Source organism: Xenopus tropicalis, chromosome 1 (assembly GCF_000004195.4).
Source record: "Xenopus tropicalis strain Nigerian chromosome 1, UCB_Xtro_10.0, whole genome shotgun sequence".
Lineage (NCBI taxonomy): Eukaryota > Metazoa > Chordata > Amphibia > Anura > Pipidae > Xenopus > Xenopus tropicalis.
This window is the reverse complement of record NC_030677.2, coordinates 35,458,287-35,478,520: the sequence shown is the minus strand read 5'-3', so window position 1 is coordinate 35,478,520 and position 20,234 is coordinate 35,458,287. Positions and strand designations below refer to the sequence as shown.

Here is a 20,234-nt window from a genome sequence, read left to right as displayed (position 1 = left end):
CACCCAAGCATATCTCATTCGTTCGGATGCAGGCACAGGTAGGAGGCATATGGTGGTATTTTTGGCAAGTGTCTTTCCGCTTGCAGAAAATATACGCCAAATGCCACGTCTGACATCAGCCTAAGGGTCTGTGCAGCTGTGAGGGCCTCACCTGTAGTTACAAGGTGGCTCAAAGGGTAGTGTCTCACTTCTCTGTTCTGGGAGAGAGAGGTGAGACACTGGAGCTGCAGTGTAGAACTTATCCTGTTTGAAAAAAGTGTATTTGGGACCTGTTGGGAATGGTTTGCTGCACAATTACCTCTGAGTCTGAGGTGGATTGCCTAGGAGCAAGGACCAGCTACTGTATGCTGCCCTAAAGACTGTGGGATTGAATTGCAGCCAGGGCCAGAACTAGGGGTAGGCAGAAGAGGCAGCTGCCTCGATTGGGGGGCACCAGGCAGGAGCCTCTCCTGCCTACCCCTAGTCTGCGATCCGTTCGCATCGCACGTTGAAGGTTGAATGCTACAATGCTGTATACATTTTGCATAACTTTCCTTGTTCTCCCACAGAGAGTCCATCATTTTTTGCCACGCTGACCTAACATGCAGGGATATCCTCTATCCTATTTTCCATTGTTGCCATTATCGAGGTCAGACTTTATTTTTTTTCTTCATGGATCATCAATATTTTTGAGAATGGTATATCTCTGCTAATGCCCTAATATAAAAAGCTCCTATGTGCCACCTCCCCACCCAGCACCCTGTGCTTTGGTTCACATTTTCTGTGCAGGTACTATCTCTGTTTATGTATTTTACACATAACAATAAGATTACTATTGCCCAGCAATCTCCCCAGGTTAAAGCAAGCCAAAATGCTTATAGCATTCTTATACTAGGTCAGTACAATGCAACATTGGCTTTCTAGTGGAGACCTGAAAGATTTAATCACAGAACTGTATTATACAGTTTCCACCATCGGAAGGTTGTGTATATAGATTACATATAATTTCCTAACTTCCTCGCTGTCACTGTACTACTAAGGCTTGACTTACTATATACTGGAATGCTTTCTGCACAATAAAAACAGATATTGCAGCTAAGAACAATATTGAGCAGTGATCCCGTATTTTGGTCACGTATTCAGATACCATATACAGAGCTGTCAACCTGATTTTGCCTTCTCTTCCCCTGTCTCCCACCACCCAATAGTATTCTCCTGATTTTTTTTGCAATCCCCGAAGTTCACATCAAATAGCCCATGCTCATGCACTACTGAAGACATGTGAAGCATTTGCTCATGTGCGGGTAGTGATTTTTGGCTTCAGCTGGGCATTTGTGCATGCAGCAATGTCACTTCCATAAAGGGCAAATGTATTTGACATCACTGACACTCACCACAGGATCCCCCCGTTTACTGCAGGTTGACCGTTCTGCACATGTTCGGTGTTAGGCTACTGCTACACGGGGTTGATTCTCGGCCTGCGTAAAAGAAGCTTGCCAAAAATCAGCCCCTGCACTGGCACCAACATATGCGTGACTCCATGAAGAGGTATTTTACAAATATGAGAGTGCTTCCTATACAGAATTACATAATTGCCTGGCCCCAGGTTTAGAATTGCTATCTGGTTGCAAGAGCAGTATTACCCAAGCACCCAAGTAGCAGCTTGTGTGTCAGAACAGAATGTAATTAGGAAATAACTTAACAGAAAGATAGGTACTTAAATAAATAAAATTTCACAGTGTGTGTATGTTTTTGGTCACTGGAGTCAGTGACCACCCAACACTGCAGGCTAGGAGGAAGTAGAATAGAAAAATTCTGAAAATAACAAATCTGAGGATGGTAAAATAATTGACAGACAATTGTAAGAAAGTGACGTCCTGGAAATTTACTGTAGGTCCCCTAAGGATATTGTCAGATACACAATACATGCTCAGATTTTATCCAACCGAAATTTTCTATCCTATCCGTTCGACTAAACAAGCAATTGCCGTGGTAAAACAATTATCGAAAAGATAATTCGAAGTCCATACACGGTCCGAAAATCATACAATATTGGTGCGCGTATGTCCAGCTTAATGGCTCAAAAAGCTGCACCAAGTGAAATGTTTCTAAGAACAGGTCCATCTACAAACATATGAAACTTTTAATTGAAAAGGTAAGCTTCCCCTTTAAAGGGGAACTACAGCCTGAGCTAAAGTTGCATTTTGTCCAGATCACACTGGGAGTCTTCCAAACTCCTCACGGGACAGTGGTCACTGCTTAGCAAATAAATCTGACGCCACAACAAAAGCAGTGGAGCAGAGGAAATAAATGCCAGTGCTACTGAGGGGTTACTGGGTAGGGACCCTTGATATCTAGGGTTTAGAAGTATATTTAAAAATTATTATAGGTCAACAACCATTTCTAAAATGCTAGAATAAAGCATAAGAGGCAGAAATACTTTATAATTCCCATCAGTGTCCCATGTGTCTGTACGTCAGCCCCCAGCACAAACATGTAACTAACAAAGTGCTAACTAATTCATCCTCTCCCGCTTGTTTAGAAATGCAAGTCATGGTATCAGCTCAAGGAAAGTCCTCCCAAGGCACAAACTGCTGATCCATGGGAAAAGTCTGCTGCTGATAATGAAACCCGGATCACACACACACAGCATTCACTGCGGACAAAGGCATCTGGGAAGGCTGCATGAAATAACCTCGGTCAGGAGCCCTGCCTAGGGAATACAGAAGGCAGCTTCCCACAAAACTCCAGTGCCCAGGGGTTAAAAGCCGCTCTACTGCAAAAATGATTCTTTCCCAAACTGACTTCAGTTTTAAAAATACCAGACAGCTGACATCATGCAAACCAATGGCTTATCCTTGCACAAATTCCCCATCTCTCAAACAAAGACTTGATTTTTGAGAGAACAGACATTAAAATTACTGGGTAGTGTGGCCACTGCCTGCTGGGGCTCATAAGAGCCGCATTTACAGACAACACAAGGGCCCTATACGGATTCATCCACTATGTATGCATGTGTGTTGTACTAACATCAAATGGCAGCACATACCAATGATCTAGCACTTCCACAAATGGAGGCCCCCAACCAGTTCTTCCAGATGACACACTGTCAAACATATAAATTTTTAGGAAGCTACACAAATGGGAGAAGGTGCAGAAAGGTTACCAAATAATGGTCTGCCTGTCACCACTGGTATTTAAATACCAAGCACCCTGGCTCATACACATGCAGAAATGGCATGGAGGTCCACTCCGTGTCACTGGTTCTGTGTGTCAAACAGGACACTTGTCCCCTATTAGAAGGTATGACAATTGGAGAGGGGGTGTTTTGCCTTCCATTGTTGCCTGCTGAAAGGCACCCCCATGTGCCATTACAAGGATACAATTGGCTCATTCTTAGCTCTGTGTAATTGACCAGTCGGCAGCATCTTCGGTCTTTGTGCCTCCAAGACTTGACTAGGTTTTGAAAATAAGCTACTTATAATTGCAAGAAAATACTGAATTTCATTTGCAACCATCCTTTGTCATAATAAAACACACTGGAATATGTATTGTGGGCTTTCAAGATACAAAGCACTCAGCTCAAACCAAGGCAAGGTGCCATGTATAGAAAAATATTTGGGGATGGGTTCTAATGTGTTTAAGCCATAACGATGGCTGTGTTATCAAGAGGCATAATCTCTGTAAGATCAGTGCTAGTGATGTCATGAACCTCTCAGCAAGAAATGTGATGTCATGTCTGTCATAGCAAGAGAAGGGGTTGATCAGCATATGTGAAAAATGTAACGGTCTATGAAGGTGGGAAAGGATTGCCCATGTTTGTAAAGGTGAGCATCAGTAACTTTAAAAGCACATTTAAGATCTCAGTTAGCTAGTTTACACTGAATACTTTTCAGCCATAGCGCTTCTATGTTTAAGATGGTCACATTCTGTCTAATTTGATATTTTCATCATAAATGTCCTAGTTCTATAATACAATGAAGCTTATCCATCAGTATATATAGCCATTAATCAACCACATTGGAAGAGGGGACAATAGCCAACCCAAAATGAAAGCACAAAAGTAGTTGCAAAGTGTATAGCCCATATGTGCAACCTGCGCTCCCAAACAAAAAAGCAGAGAGAATCTTATTCACCAACAGCCTTAGGACTACACACTGGATATCCCTGCTACCAAGTAGCCTACAGGCAGGCCATGAAAATGTTTGGCGGGTTATTTCAGGCACATACATCTGCAGTTAGACAGCCCTGTCAATAAGGCATAGAATAAAAAAAAAAATATAATGCAAAACACAAATATTATGAGCAAAATTTAAAGGAGACAGCAAAATGTACAAACTGTATAGTGCAAGCTTTCTTGTGCTGTCACATCTCCACGTGCAAGGATCTTAATAATGGCCATCATTATAGGATAAAGACATTTAAGCCTGGCAAGTTAGTCATTCTGTTAGGGAAAAGTTATATCATCACAGTTGTGCAGAATGGCTCATCCCCATAAATCCAGAAATTGCACATAAAGCAGTGCTTAAATTTTATGTAATCACTGAGTAAACATCAGATACACAAAAAAAAGGACATCTCTCACCAAGAAAGGCTCCAAGTCAGTAATGGTAATAACAGAAATTAGAAGAACTTTATAAAGTTCTATTAAGGATGGTGCCATAAGCAATCAGCCCAGCTTTTACTGCCTCAGCAGCTAAAAATACAAGAAATGGATTACAATGTAAGGAGTAATTTTCTACAAGAGAAAATCAGCAATGCATATACGGTTTGTGAAGATTCTCATTCATCCAGGTCATCGTATATCTGTAGTAATAAGTTACAGGGTAACCCCTTTGAAATAAAAAAAAAAATAACAAAAGTAGTATAAATTTGATACCTTTATTGGCTAATTGAGATAACCATAGCAAGCTTTCAGAACGTTAGTTCAATCAGCTTGAAAAAGGAATTAACATGTTCTGAAAGCTTGCTATGGTTATCTCAGTTAGCCAATAAAGGTATCAACTTTATACCACTTGTTATTTTTTTATTTCAAAAGGGTTACCCTGTAACATTTTGACTAGCTTGCACGGTACATCACCTTTTCCTGTAGTAATAAGTCAAATCAACTTGACTTGCTGTGTTTTTCTTGAAGACGTTTTGCCAGTCATAAGACTGGCTCTCTCAATTCATTTTCAAATTAGATGTTTTCAAGAAAAACACAGTAAGTCCAGTTGATTTGACTTATTACTACAGATAAAAGGCATACATTATTAGAGGAATAGTAATGTTACCCTACCACATATGTTAGTACTAAGTAACCCAGCACCAAACTCCAGGACTTTTTGCACATTAGCTGGGATTCAGCCTTTGTACCCAAGATTTGATACAGAATTAACTCTATATTTAAGGTTTAATTAACATGTTGCAATCTTAAACAGGATCATGGGGCCCATTTGGGTCCTGACCCATAAGTTAAGAATCCCTAAACGAGGAGCAATAGAACAGGTTCAACCAGGGAAACAATGCCCTGCAACCATTGGTTACAGTGCTTTAGCAGACAGCATTGTCAACAGGGCAGATAACTTATGATTATGGCCTGTCAAAAGTGCTTGCCAAACCTGGCATAGCATATTGCTACCCAACCAAATCTGGGCATGCATGGCCAACTTTAACCAGTGAGCAGCAGAGCTGAATAATGGTAGATATACACAGCTAGAAATGGATAAAGAAATGGGATCTGGATTTTCCTACTCATTTCCCTGAGGAAGAAGCCAGTGGAAAAGCAGAAATATATGTCTCTGCATGGTTCTTGTTGCACAGCTCCTAGCAAGTAAAGTTCTCAGCATTTGGCAGTACTGAGGGGCCTGCAGTTCTCCATGCACAGATGAGGACAGGAGATAGAAGATGAGAAAGTGCAGAAAGTTTCTTAAAAGGTTCCACAAGATAAACCTGCCCTGATATAAACAGGGCTCCAAGTTGTACTGCAAAGAACAAAGGTGATAAATAGAGAGGGACACAGTGAAATCTAGAGAAGGCAGAGAGGAAAACATTGCCAAGGGCAAAAAAAAACATAATCTTCCTATTTAACCCACAGTATGTGTATTCTGCAACTTATAGCTCAGTAACGTAGTAGCATAGATGTTTGCTTTGGAGGCTCTTCAACCTGTGGCTATAAAATGTATTGCTGCAATTTAATACTCAGCATGTAGGATGCTGGACATTGCCTCAATGCCAGCTTTATGGGTCTAATGTCCATCCTGCTGATGTCTGTATCTATTAACAACCCCCTTTAACCCTCACTAGTTGAAGCCTGTTAAAGAGGCAAAGTTGTGGGAATGCATAGGAAGGGAACTAAGCAAAAAGCAAGTGAGATCAGTATGCATTCTCTGCAGCAGAGAGTTAACACCAAAGATAGGGAAACTGTGGCCTAGCAGCTGTTGAGTTAGTCAGTAAGCCCTTGTATTACTTGTGCCTGGTTAATAACATAGTATTTAGTTCCTTTTCTTTAAGAGGTGCCCTAAGTGAGACAGAAACACCACAATATGTGGGCAGTGCTTGGGATTTTATTTATATTAATATCAATGACTGAAAGCAGTTAGTACCTGCATGGCACCTGGATGAACTGATTTGTGGAGTGTGTCCACTGTAGAATACTTTCAATAGTTACTTAATTGCCTATTACAAACAACATCACAAATACATTTGGCATTGCCTGACAGCTCTTTACTTGGGATGCTGGACTAAACCCTGGACAAAGAAGAAGAGCCAGGGATGCCCAGAAAGAATAAGGAGTTGAACGGTTGCAGGAGTGAGGGGCTGTAAATAAAAAGGCAAGACTAATAATGCAAGCCTATATTTGTACTTACCCTTAACCTAGTTTGGAATTGGTATCCAGGAACTAACAATAAAAAAAAAAGTTTGCTCTAAACAAAGAAATATCTTGATGGGCATGACAATGAGATGAAGGGGGTTAATTTTAGTTAGACTACTGGTTGAAAAGAGGTTGGGGCCTGGTATGTCAGCCTTTAACATGAGCACAGCTGCTCCCTAAGCACAATAGCAATCAAACAGGAGTTATAGTTCCTGTTCAGGTGCATTTCTCTTACAGTTCAGCTATGGAAGCTGAAGTGCCACTATGAGCTACACAAAGCAGCTACCAACTAATAACAAGGACTGTGTCTCTCTGTAGCACAAAAGGGATGGTTACATGTGTGATAATACAGCACTGGATGTCATTTTAGCTTTTGGACATATATACAAGTATCACTTGTTTTCTTAGTTTCTTACAGTAAATTATCCTATCATGAACCATGTAGAAAAACAAAATAATAGTTGCTAGGCTTTGCTCCAATGGCATAAATCCTTAAATATCATGAGGACATGCAGGGTTAGTAAATCTGTGTATATAAAAAGAGCAGACAAACCATGGAGCAAGGACTATATGCAAATAATACCAATTTTGGTATGCCCTTAATCCTTACAGCTGCAGAAATATTTAGATTAAAAAAAGAGACACAGGAACAGTGTATACTATTCTGTACACTATCCATTCAGTGGCACTTCGCTCAGGCCTCAGTAATGTACAAGTGTATATAACATTGTGTAACAGAGCCGGAAACACTTCTAACTGTGGGGGCCTTAAAAATTCACTCAGCCTCCAAACTAGTCTTTGGCCTTAGTCACACTGCAGGCTTTGTTCCAACTATGTGCCTCATTCCTGCAGTACAACAGGGAACATGTACATAAAATACAAACTGAAAGAGTTCTCCAGCCAAAAACAGTTTATTGAACAGAGAAAGAAAATACTAAGCAGCTTTCCAATATACATAAACCTTACAATATTTGCACATACCAAGCCACTGGTCCTGTATACCCTTGCAGTGCATTTAGCTAAAAATTGAACACCTTGGGCACCAGGGGCCTATGGTTTTCTGGAGGGCCCCTGGCACCCAAGTCTAACATTTCAAGAACAAACAGACTCCACAGGCCAATAAATAGTGTCAGTCTATGGCAACTTACAGCAGCCCCTCTGGCATCTGCCAGAATCCAGAGACTGCCAACAGCTGGTGCAAATCACAAACCACACACCTCCAAGAACCCCCCCCCCCAAAAAAAAATGTAGCTACTTAGAAGTATCAGCACAACTGTTACACTACAAATACACTATCCTGTATTATTCATTGCACCAGTCAAATTCTAAATGTCCCAGTTATACTGCAGTCCTCCCCATATTATAGAATCCAATATAGCCTAGGCAGAACCAGAGTGATGAGTAGGGTAAAAAGGTGAGTGGTTAAAATGGACTGTCATTTGTGCTCACTAAATTATAATGTGGCCTCCCAAAGTAAATGAACATTGTAACAGCATGATGGGTAATGCTTTCAGTTCTGATGTATGCACTTTAACCTTTCCAATAATCTTGTCATTATCCAGGGGAGACAACGGCAATTAAAAGGTTATCTTGGGACTAATTGAAGCTAAGAAGAGTAAATGAATAACATGCTCCCATCCCAAAGCTGAAATGCAGGCTTAGACAGCCTGTTGTGTTTGGCAGCCAGGAGTTGTAGTTTAGCCCCATCAGGAGAGCTGCACATTGTAAATCCTTCTAAGGAACAACAAAGAATATGTCTCTTTTATAACATGAGCATAGAACTGCAATATCTGTGGCATGCACAGGATTATCACCAAAAACCACTTGTTTTGGAATTTGTAGGTTAAGAAGTAGCTAGAGAGCTGCCAACTGTGAAAACAAATGAAAAGGAACATTATGTACTATGAAAAAGAAGTGTAATCAAATGGCTACACAGCACTCACAAAAGCAGCTTTTCTGCCTTATTGTATGGCAGTGCTCCTAGTGCTCATCTAGTCCAGATCTGTGCTTAGGGTGGCCGCCACAGGGGCACCTATATTATATACTGGCACCAGCCGACCATGGGACACTTACTGCTAACTCTGGCGGTGGAGTTGATGGGGCTAACACTCTCCTCTGCTATGATATACTGTACTATCATTTGAATCACAGTAGGATTTTGCAAATGATGTAGAGTCTACATTGGTAGCAGGGAAAGGGTTAAAGATGTCCTAAAACTTCCCAGGACCAATAAGACGTGAAAACACAGTAGCCAGCGCTCTGGACACAACAGTAGAGGGACAGTTACGAGAAGCAGTAAAATGAATGAATAAAACTTACCTTGGCCACCCAGCTAAACAGAGGTGACATCTCAGAGCTGCACACACAGAGCTGTTCATTAGTCTGTACAGCAGTCACACATACTGTATTCCCAGGCAGCAGGGGGGTAACACAGAGAAGAAGGTAGTTATGGATGCCCGGCACTTAAGCACAGTTTGGAGGCTCACATTGTGCAGCTGAGCAGTCACTTCCCAGAGCTTGTAACCAGTATAACGTCACTGTGCATAAGCCTTCCCAGTCAGAGCTGGGAGGGGAAACGGCAACAGCATCTCTCCTGAGCTAAAGTGGATCTCACAATAAGCAGAAAGTACCAGAGACAAGTCAGGAAGTTGAGTAAGAAGCTACTGTAAGTTTTGCTCATATTATCTAACATATGGCAGACAATGTACAGGCACTCCTTCAGCACAGGCTAATCATATTCCCTGTACGTGGCCCCTGCCAGGCAGATGCATCAATAAAATCACAGAAGTAGGTACTGTATGATCCAATCTGCTTACCAGCAAAACAGAACCACTCTATAAAGCAAAAGGAAAAAAGCCCACTGCTCTAAAGTTGTTTGTTTAGTTTAGCAAAGGCTATAGGTGGAAAGGCCATTGCATCGCTTCATTATTCCGAAGTCACGCAGAGGGAAACTTTGCATGACTTCGGAATAACAAAGTGATACAATAGCCTTTCCACCGGCAACAACAATAGGAGTCGCTGGTGGAAAGGCATTTCGGAGCAGTTAGTTACCCACGATAACATACACCTATAGGGGGCGACTGAACCACTCTGTAGGTCCTTAGCAATTTTTTTACCTTTAGACTAACAATAGGGCAGTGGTTTCCAAACTGTAAGGATAGCTACCCTAAGGGGGCACAATCAGATATTTGGGGTAAATGCTTATTTATGTATGGTCCTGGATACACCTATAAACTATAGTAGGGGACATGTTTCAGCCATCTATGTGTGAAAGGTAAAAGTGAAGCAGAATCTGGGGCAATTTGAAAAATAATTAACCACTTTTTACTCACTAAATGTTAAGTGCATATTAAGATTTCTGGGCACTGCACTTCTTTACATGAGCACTGGTGTTATGAAGTGCAGTGAATACGCCATCAGCCTGCATAGTGCTTATACAAGGCTACATATATGCTACACCTGGCACTATACAGGCATAAAGCTGTAGATGTAATAAAGATAAATGGCAAGCACCAAAATAAAAAAGAAATGGTGCATTTGCATTATTACTTGTACATCCCAGGGGAACTGCACCACTGCTTGCCTTGTCAACCTATAATTAGCCCTGTGCTATAAAGCAGTAAATGTTTATTATGCTCAGCTCTGCCATGCCAGCTTATTGGCTGGGCACTTATTATTTCCCCATGGAACAAAGGCAAACCACCTGGTCCTTATGGCTCTGACTCATTTGTTTACAGACGTTGGCAATCAAAATTGGTGCAATCAGCATTGGGAGTTTGGGCCCAAAGAAGAATCAAAAAAGTGCAAGATAAAGCAGAAGTGTGTTACACATTACTGATGATAAAGACTTCATTTTGTGGGCAATATACCAGTACCGCTATGATACTACTAGTAGAATGAATATGAAACCCAGAGTTAGGCAAAGTATATGTACTGAAAAGCACAACCAAAGTTACTGGACCATGCAGATATTTGCAGCGACGATGCCCTATATGTAACACGTGCCATACAGGCGTGGGTCCAGATAAGACAGATAAATGATAGACAGAACTACCAACTGATCACAACCAAAAGCATTGGAAGTGACTGGACTAGGGCAGGTCCTGGCAGTGACAGTAGGGGTTTCTAGATGAGGGATGGAGGGACATGGGTTCTGCTGGAGTTTGGTCTGTAATCTTAGCCAGAATGTTAGATTTTCATCTGTTCGCCCAAAAAATTGTACATACATGACAAAAGCAGATTTTAGGATTACATAAGAAATCTTTCTTTCCCGCCCATTCTCTAGTGACTACAATATCTGCACGGCTCAGGACACCGCTGCCCAGGAACAGCAGCAAGATAACAGAAAAGGCCACCAATAACTAAACCATTTACACAAGACACATTGCATTGCTTGGGGAATTCCATAAATAAATGTAAAGAAATAGTTGTATTTTTAAAAGAAAAGAAGTGTGATCAATTCCTCTAATTCTGTTCTATTGAAGGGAATCCCTAATATTTTTTTTCCTAATTTTTTTCCCTAAAGCATCTATATGCATGCATTACACCATTTTGATGTATTTTAAATGCAATTACTATAGCAATACTCCTTGCTATTCTCTGCACTGCTGGTTTTGACTAGTGCAGCAATCCAGAAGCAGCCAGATTATTAAAAGACCTGTGGTAAACTGGGTCTCATCTGGAGCAGAGAAGACTTCTACATTGTTTCAAAAGTCAGAACCAGCAGTGCAGAAAGGGGCAGCCAACATATACTGCTTTCAGCTGCAATACATTTTAAACTAGTGCTGGGCGGTATGACCAAAAATTTATATCACGGTATTTTTCAAAATTAGATCGGTGTCACGGTATTTGATGGTATTTTTTTTCCCAATTAACATTGGTGGCCAGGGCCCCTAAATATTGCTATTGAGACAATTAGTATTTAATCCACAGGGAACAAAGTTGAAAATATGGAAAGGCTCATGTTGGTACAATTCCTCAGGGGTTCTAAATCGGTATATGAAGCACTGCTTCATGCAGTTCTGTACTTAGAATGTGCAATTTTGGGAGGTTTGTCCCAGTGAGGCGCCAGTAGAGGGAGCATACAGCCCCTCCACTAGTCCAAATGTTCAAAGCGACAGAAAGGATTGCGGCCCGAGCCGCTTCTGTTGCCGCTTCGGGTTGCGCCCCGTGTGTACGTGACGTCAGTACGCACGGGCGCCCCGTGCGTACTGACGTCACGTACACACGGGGCGCAACCCAATCTTCACCGGTATGCCGGTATTTCAAAAATGAATATCAGTTTTTTTTTAAAAAAACGGTATTCGGTATATGACGGTATACCGCCCAGCACTATTTTAAACTACTGGAAATTAATAATGTCTATTTGAAAACAGGCCTTTAAATTTGCCTTTTTGCTCAGAAATACAGGTATCATCACCTAAATGTATTCAGTGACTCCTCCACCTGAAACCACAGTTCAGCCAGCTGCAGGTAGATAAAAGGCCAAAGTCTGGCAGGGATCTGTATGGACAAAGGCCAACTGTTATGAGTATAGCAATACTTGATGTAATCAGAAAATTTGTGAGGCCACTCACAAATAGCGATGTGTAGGCCTTTCCACTGGCAACTCCTATTGTTGCCAGTGGAAAGGCATTTTGGAGCGGTTTGTACCTCCCAAATGTCCCGATTTTTGCGGGACAGTCCCTCTTAGGCTGATGCCAAACCAGGCGTAGGGCTGATTTTTTCGGCAAGCGGAAAAACGCTTGCCGAAAATTCAGCCCTACGCCTGCTACTTGTGCCTGCACCCGAATGAATGGGATACGCTCGGGTGCAGGCACATGTAGCCGATATACGCACGAAAACGCGAGAGAATGCAAAGTCTCGCGTTTTCGTGCGTATATCGGCTACATGTGCCTGCACCCGAGCGTATCCCATTCATTCGGGTGCAGGCACAAGTAGCAGGCGTAGGGCTGAATTTTCGGCAAGCGTTTTTCCGCTTGCCGAAAAAATCAGCCCTACGCCTGGTGTGGCGTCAGCCTTAACAGCTCAGCCCGCAGTCCTGGATTCTTACTGAAAATTCCCTCATTTCCCTTTGATCTCCTGCATTGAACACTAGAAGAACAAACTTAGTTAAAAAGTAGCTTTTGGCAGAGAGCCCAGAAATCTCAACAAGCCACACCTGCACTTAGATACAATTGTAACTAATAAGCTAAACAGGTCTCTTGGGGGAACTGAGACTTGCAGCTTAAAGGGCAATTTCAGCTTTTTTTTTTTTAATCAATATAACACATTAAACAAGACCTCAAAACCCCCAGAAAGGTGTTCAAACTTTAAATAACCTGCCAAATTTTGTAAAATGGGAGTAGTATTTAGGGGGTGCGGTGGTGGAAATGGGAGTGGTTAAAAAGAAATGCCGCACTAACGCGCTCCATTTCTTTTTGCCCCTCTTTCCATTTTCCAAATGTTGGGACGTATGCTATCACAGGTGACTAACTTGCTCCATGGGGCATCAGCCTAAAGCTTCAGGAGAGACAGGCTTCTTGCATCACTGGCAGATAGATCATACACTGGCTAGGGTTTGCTTTTCAAGCAAAAATAGATTTCTACAAAACAACATTAAAGTATTTCGGTTCTGCCTGGCTAAGTATTATGGAATAACCCAAGAATTACCAGAGTCAGATGAGAAACTTGATTTATCTACTGTAAACAAGTTCAGACTCAATAGAGAATTGGCCGCCACACAAAGTAAAGAGACTGAAAATAGAGATCAAGAATTTAAAAAAAAAAAAAAAAGCAGGAATAAAAGAGTGTTATGGAATACAAAGTGTAGCTTTATACCAGGGATGTCCAACCGGTGGTCTTCTAACTCTTAAAACCTCCAGTAACCAGTGGTATGGAGATGCTGGCATTAGATAAAGTAAAACACAGAGCTTAGCATGAGTAATATGGAATGGAAATTATCCAAGTCAATAATTCAAATACAATACCACAGCCCAACCCTAACCAAGACAAATTTGCACGTGGACAGTAATTCATGGCAACTAATCAGATGATTGCTTTCAGTGTTCAGAACAAAGCAGAAATAGAGACTGCACTCAAGCAAAATTTCAGCTGGGGAGTTCTTTGGGAATTGGTCTCCTTGAACATTTGTAATTAATACACCATTTAATTGATAGTCATAAAAAGCTGCATAACTAGTCCATGAGAGGCACAAGATAAATTAGAGGACTAAAGTACAGGTACTTTTTTGCCCAAACATCTAATTTGTTCTTAGGGCATCGCACCAATAAGTCTGTTGTAATTGTTCGACACAAGGGGCATAGAAATATGTTCCAGTGGCTAATAACACCTTACCTTTACTAGCCAGACAGTGGCGAAGAAAAATTGACAACTCTGGCATTAGAAGAACTTTCTACAAGATATGGCTTTAATAAACAGGCCAGAGAGACCAAATTAAAAAAAGTAAATTAAAAAGAGATGAATAAAAAAAAGACCACCACCAGCTTCGACATACTAAATTACTGGTATGGGATCGGTTAAGGTCCTCATACACGGGCTGATAGTAGCTGCTGACATCGGTCCCTTGGACCGATTTGGCAGATAATCGGCCCATGTATGGGCACTCCCGACGGGCCTGGCCGACCGATATCTGGCCTGAAATCTTGATCAGACAGGTTAGAAAATCTAGTCGGATCGGGGACCGCATCGGCTTGTCGGATCGGGGACCGCATCGGCTTGTCGATGCGGTCCCTGGACCGACTTTTCCTATACCCGAATTACCCAGGATTCTCCAGATATCGCCCACCCGTATGTGGGGGATATCGGGAGAAGATCTGCTCGCTTGGCGACATCGCCAAACGAGCAGATCTTATGGTGTATGGGGACCTTTATTCAGAAACCTGTTATCCAGAAAGATCCAAATTACATAGACTCTATTTTAAGCAAATAATTCTAATATTAAAAACAATTACCTTTTCTCTGTAATAATAAAACAGTACCTTATACTTGATTCCAACTAAGATATAACTGAAGGAAGCAATGTTTAAATGATTTCTCAGTTCTCTGGAGAAGGGACGTTACAATAATGCTCCCTCTCGAATTGGATTCCAAGATGTTTCAATCATTATAAACATTACTGTACTGAACAAGATGGGACTCGCACAATATAGGCACTACACATTGCTAAAGCAACAATATGTATTGCGTTAGCGTAGCACATAAACAAAGAACTACTGGGTTCTGAAGCATTTTTTCAGACCTAGGACCTTAAAGTTGATCTAATACATAAACATTTTGAGCCAGTTTCTAACCGGTCTTTATTTTTTTATTATTGGTGGTTTTTAATGTATTTAGCTTTTTGTTTAGCAGCTCTCCGTTTTGGAATTTAAGCAGCTATCTTGTTTCTAGGGTACAAATTACCATAGTAACCAGACTGCTTTGTATAAAGGATCAGAATATGAATAGGAGAATAAAAATTAACAACAACAATAAAAATGGTAGTCTCACAAAGTAATAGTTCTTAGTCTGCTGGAGACCCCTGTCTAAAAAACTGCAAAAAGCGTCAGAAGAAGATGGTAAATAACGTAAAAATGAAATAAATAAATAGACCAATGGAAAAGTTGCTAAAAACTGGGCATTCTATAACACTCTAAAAGTTAACTTAAAAGGATTTAGACACTGAAGGGGCCCAATTTACTAATGGTCAGATTTTTTTCCCCCTGATTTTTTTGGATTTTTTAGTTATAAAAGTTGCAGGAAAAAAAAAAAAAAAGTTGTGACTATTTTGAGATTTACTATTAAACAAAATGGCTAAAAATCCAAATCAGACAATTCGCCAGCTAAAACTTGTCAAAATCATGTAGAAGTCAAGAGAAAAGTTATTTTAGGATCCTCAGCATCTCTGACACTTTTAGGGGGTATATTTATCACGCTGTGTAAAACATTAACAGTGATGTTGCTCATCGCAGCCAATCAGATGCTTTGCTTTGGTTTTCTAACTGTTGAAATCTAATTGCCGATTGGTTGCCCTGGGCAACATCACCAGTAATGCTTCACTCCACTTTTTACACACCATGATAAATATACCCCTATTAGCCTTCCAAGAGCTGTTGAGCTAAAGCCTGCATAGCAGTATAAAACTGCTAATATATCTCAGAGACTGTTAAAAACAGACAAATATAAACTGCAATAAATAGCCAATATACTCCTGAGGAAGATTAGTTCTCCCCCCCCAAAAAAAAAATTGCTTGCTGGCTGAGGAAAGAAGACATATCCTACAACATGACATTTACTAGTCTTCTCACTTTGCTACTGTGACTGTTATGTGGCAGCGTTGCATCACAGGTAAATGGTTTGGCATTCTGGGTGTGACATAAGCCTGTGTGGAATAAAATCCTCATGAGCAAATGTCAGCGTGTGCTCCCTGTACATGTGATAGAGATAAGAAAGGTATGATGCATGGCAGGGGTTTCCCTCCGTAACTGATGACGGCCATTAATGGACATGGTAAGTCATTTAGCTCCCCGCAGCTATGCCCTTTTATAAAGCAACTCATAACTATAAAACATATTAAACCAGATTAAGTCTTGAATGTTTGTGAAGCCTGACTGCAAACAAACCAGGGTTATTAAACTATGTGTCAGAACCCATAAATGGTGTTTAGAATAAGCCACTCACTAGGATAGCCTGTGTTACACGGAATGTCCTTTTTCATAAGGAGACAGAAATAAGAATTTAAACGGAACCTTGTGTTACATAATGGTTGCCCATCATGAAGCAGAAGTTTGCCTTTAAATACATTAATATAATTTGGAAAGTGAGATATAAAATAATCTGCAATCTCTCGTTTATTCTTTTTGGTCTTTGAATTTTTAACTTTCTGTCCTAGAATTCTCTAGTTTTAAAGAGAGATAAAGCTTCTTATAAAATATTCATTTCTGCGATATAATTCATCCAGAAGTCTTTGCAGGTGCAAGAGATTATTAATAAACCTAGCACTTGCAGTACCATTTCTCACCAGGTGGGAGGCAAGTATTTTGCATTGGCTGCAACAGAAAAATGTTAAAACAGAATTACTTGATAGATTCATATCTCAAAAAATGAAAGCCAAAATCAATGTCAGTAGGAAAGACAGACACAGGAAGCTTGCAGATAAAGATGGTCACCCTAATCAGTAACTGCTGTCACACAAAAAAAAAGGGTTTTTATTCTTTTACTCTCCTGAACGCACACTGGGACACAGTTACTGACCTACTAGCAATATGCTGGATGCCAAACATTAAAAAAAACTGACCGACATACATTCAAACCAGTTACTCACCAGGATCAGCTGCCTCATTCCATCTGCTCTTTCATCAAAAAGCCCCTTTATGAGGCGTTTAAGAGCACCATTGTGCACATATTCAAAATACTTGAAAAAACATAAATAAACCTTTTTAGAGCCCAGTCTGTTTAGCAGATAAATGTATTAAGACTAAAAAAAAAAAAACAGTACATCAGGTCAGCTTTATATAATAACACAGATCTTTTGAGGCTAATGTCCCACACAGAGATTAGTCGCCCGTGATAGATATCTGCTACCACAGGCATCGAATCACTCGTCATGCCTTTCCACATACAACAAAGAGAATTGAAAGTTGTGCAAAGTTGCCTGCAGGAGGAAACTTTGTGGGACTTAGGAAAGCTGAAGTGATGCATGGGCCTTTCCACAGGGATTCCCTTTGTTGCCAGCGAAGAGGCATTTTGGAGAGATTAGTCACCTGTAGTAGCAGCGATCTACTACTTGGGGTTCTCTAAGGCGGAAAGGAGCCTTGTATTTAAGGGCAAGAGAAAGGGTATATTTATCATGCTGTATAAAAAGTGGAGTAAATCAATACCGGTGATAGCTCATAGCAGTCAATCAGATGCTTTGCTTTGGTTTTGTAACTGTTGAAATCTAATTGCTGATTGGTTGCCCTAGGCAATATCATCGGTAATGCTTCACTCCACATTTTACACAGCATGATAAATATACCCCTAAGTCTGCAAGTAAACAAAACAGCAGCATTGATGTCAGGGTTAACGGACATAACCCCAATTAACCTGCCAGTATGTTTTTGGAGACAAGCAAAGATCCTGGAAGAAACTGACACAGACATTGTGAAGATATTGGATTATGCAGGCATGAAAAAGACATGTATTTATTATTAACATTTATTTATAAAGCGCCAACATATTCCGCAGCGCTGTACAATAAGTGGGTTTCATACATTGGACATACAGAGTAACATTTAAAGCAATCAATAACCGATACAAGAGGTGAAGAGGGGCCTGCCCAAAAGAGCTTACAAATATTTACTATAGTTTATTGAAGCCATCAAGCCTACCTTCCTTCCAGTGTTCCCCCAGAGAACATTAGAATATTATGGAAATATTATATTATTATTATAAAATAATAGTAAAGCATTAGTAACATATCAGGGGCACAACAGCTGTACTGTGTGCTTAGACCAAAAAACACACCCCTTAATTCTGAAAAATGTATCCTGCTCAAAAGCGGGAATACTTAAGCCTGACATTTCACAAATAAACCAACCAGAAGATGTACAGTCCGTTAAAGGATGCATTCACATGAACTATAGAAGGAACAGTGACTTCATCCAGGTTACATTTCCTTTATTCATTTCCTGCAGCATTTTGCAAAGTAAGAGCCACAGCCAATGAAATGGATCCTTCCAGAACACACTGCGTAACTGAGGAAATGAGTCAGACCAGGAACACTGAAGCCTTCAGAACCTCATAATTCCAGGGAACTATCCATGTGTTCTGTATGGTACACCAGGCGTTGTAATGAAGAATACCGGGGTGACAGGAACATTAGAGGCAATGATGTACTTTGAGCAATAATAAACAAACTAACTGGAGGCTAAATTTGTTGAATTGCGATGAGTCCACAGCAAGCGCTCTACTAGACAGAATTTCATGTGCCCTAAGCCTCACATCAGGCAGTCGCTGCAGGTTGCAATGTCAGGATTGCCCTGCCTGGCACAGTATAATCATTAAGTGCTTACCCCCTGTGTAGGTTTTGTTTTTTTACTGGAAACATGGAAAGCAACAAGCAAATATAAAATGGAGAAAGTCTAAGCTATAGCAAGGTTAGCAAACAAAAAGTAACACATATATAGCAAATTCAAAGTAACATTTTTATTTATAAAAATAAATATTTATTTCCTTACCTTGTAAATAGAAACAAAAGTAATGATGGCCATGAAGAAAAAGTTACACTGTATAGGAAAAGTAAAAAATGCAGTAATGTGGAGAGAAATAACAAAAGGGAATAATGAGTATCTGTGAAATGACTGCGGAGTGCTAGAGTAATGCACCTGGGCACAATTTTAAAGCCCCTTTAGCCAAGCACTACAGCTGCTGGGAGTTACTACTCCTGCTCCTAATAACATTCAGCGTCAGGCTGCCAGTTGTTGGTCTCTCAGCGGTATATTACACTGCTTGTCAGAGCTTTGCTGTTGTCGGAGTATAACATTTGATTGGTTGATAAGGGTTAATTGTTTTTAACCTGTGTAATCCTGTGTAAGCAGGACATTGCTGTCACTGTCTGAAGACACAAGGCAAATTTGGGTTGAACAGATATATTTTTTCCCCTTAGCCACCCCATTTAAAAGGTGGCCAGTCTTACATGAGCAGCTTATCTGGCCATGTGTGGGACCCTCTGGCTGGCCTGCCTGAGCTATATTGGCCAGGCCCCCAAGGGCCTGCATTCCCATCACTGATGAAATAACCACTTTTTTTAGTGACTACCATCTGAGCAGATCTTTCAGTATATGGCCAGCTTTAGACATTAGCCCCACAAGGACAGAAATACTACCCCTGAGAGGGGCACAGCCAATTACCCAGCTGCCCACGGATCATCTAGGGTAGATAATTTCCTAACAGGGACATAGCAAGTTTCTCACATACATAAGGAGCAAGCACACCTGGAGTTGCCTCACAATGTACACAGACTGGAGCTTCTGCCATAGACCTAATAGTAGAACACTGCAAATGCAACAGACCTACTGCACAATCTATGTATATGAAATAATACATTGTTCTCAAGATAATGAAGGGTATATAGTTAGGTCTATGAAACTTTCAATGCTAAACTATCACAAGGTTTCAAACATAGCCCCTTGCCCAGCCGGGCCTCAAGCTGTTATATGATTAGAGCCTTTATAAGTTGTATAACAGCTGTTACTTCAAGTGCAATTAAAATAGCTTACAATATCTTTCAATAAATCATAGGCAATGAAGTCATAACGGGGGAGGAGGGTACAACATCCTCAGTATCAAACAGATCCTCATCAGCCATCTCTCTGCCTACAAAGAGTTGTATTGTCTGAATCATGAAAGACCAAAGTGACCTTTTTTACTCACTTGAAATAACAGA

At 40.7% G+C, this 20,234-nt stretch overlaps 1 protein-coding gene across 7 annotated transcripts in view; it reads right to left on the bottom strand.

Moving 5' to 3' along the window:
- tbc1d1 (TBC1 domain family member 1) overlaps window positions 1–20,234 on the bottom strand; it is a 103,728-nt gene that overhangs the window by 56,927 nt on the left and 26,567 nt on the right. Inside the window, exon 1 of one of the 7 annotated variants that reach the window (XM_004910932.4) lies at window positions 9,152–9,339. The exons of the other annotated variants lie outside the window; for them this stretch is intronic. Within the exon in view, the coding sequence (XP_004910989.2) occupies window positions 9,152–9,181 (30 nt within the window). The 5' untranslated portion in view covers window positions 9,182–9,339. Of the gene's footprint in view, window positions 1–9,151; window positions 9,340–20,234 lie in introns of those variants that run through there. 7 annotated transcript variants of the gene reach the window in all.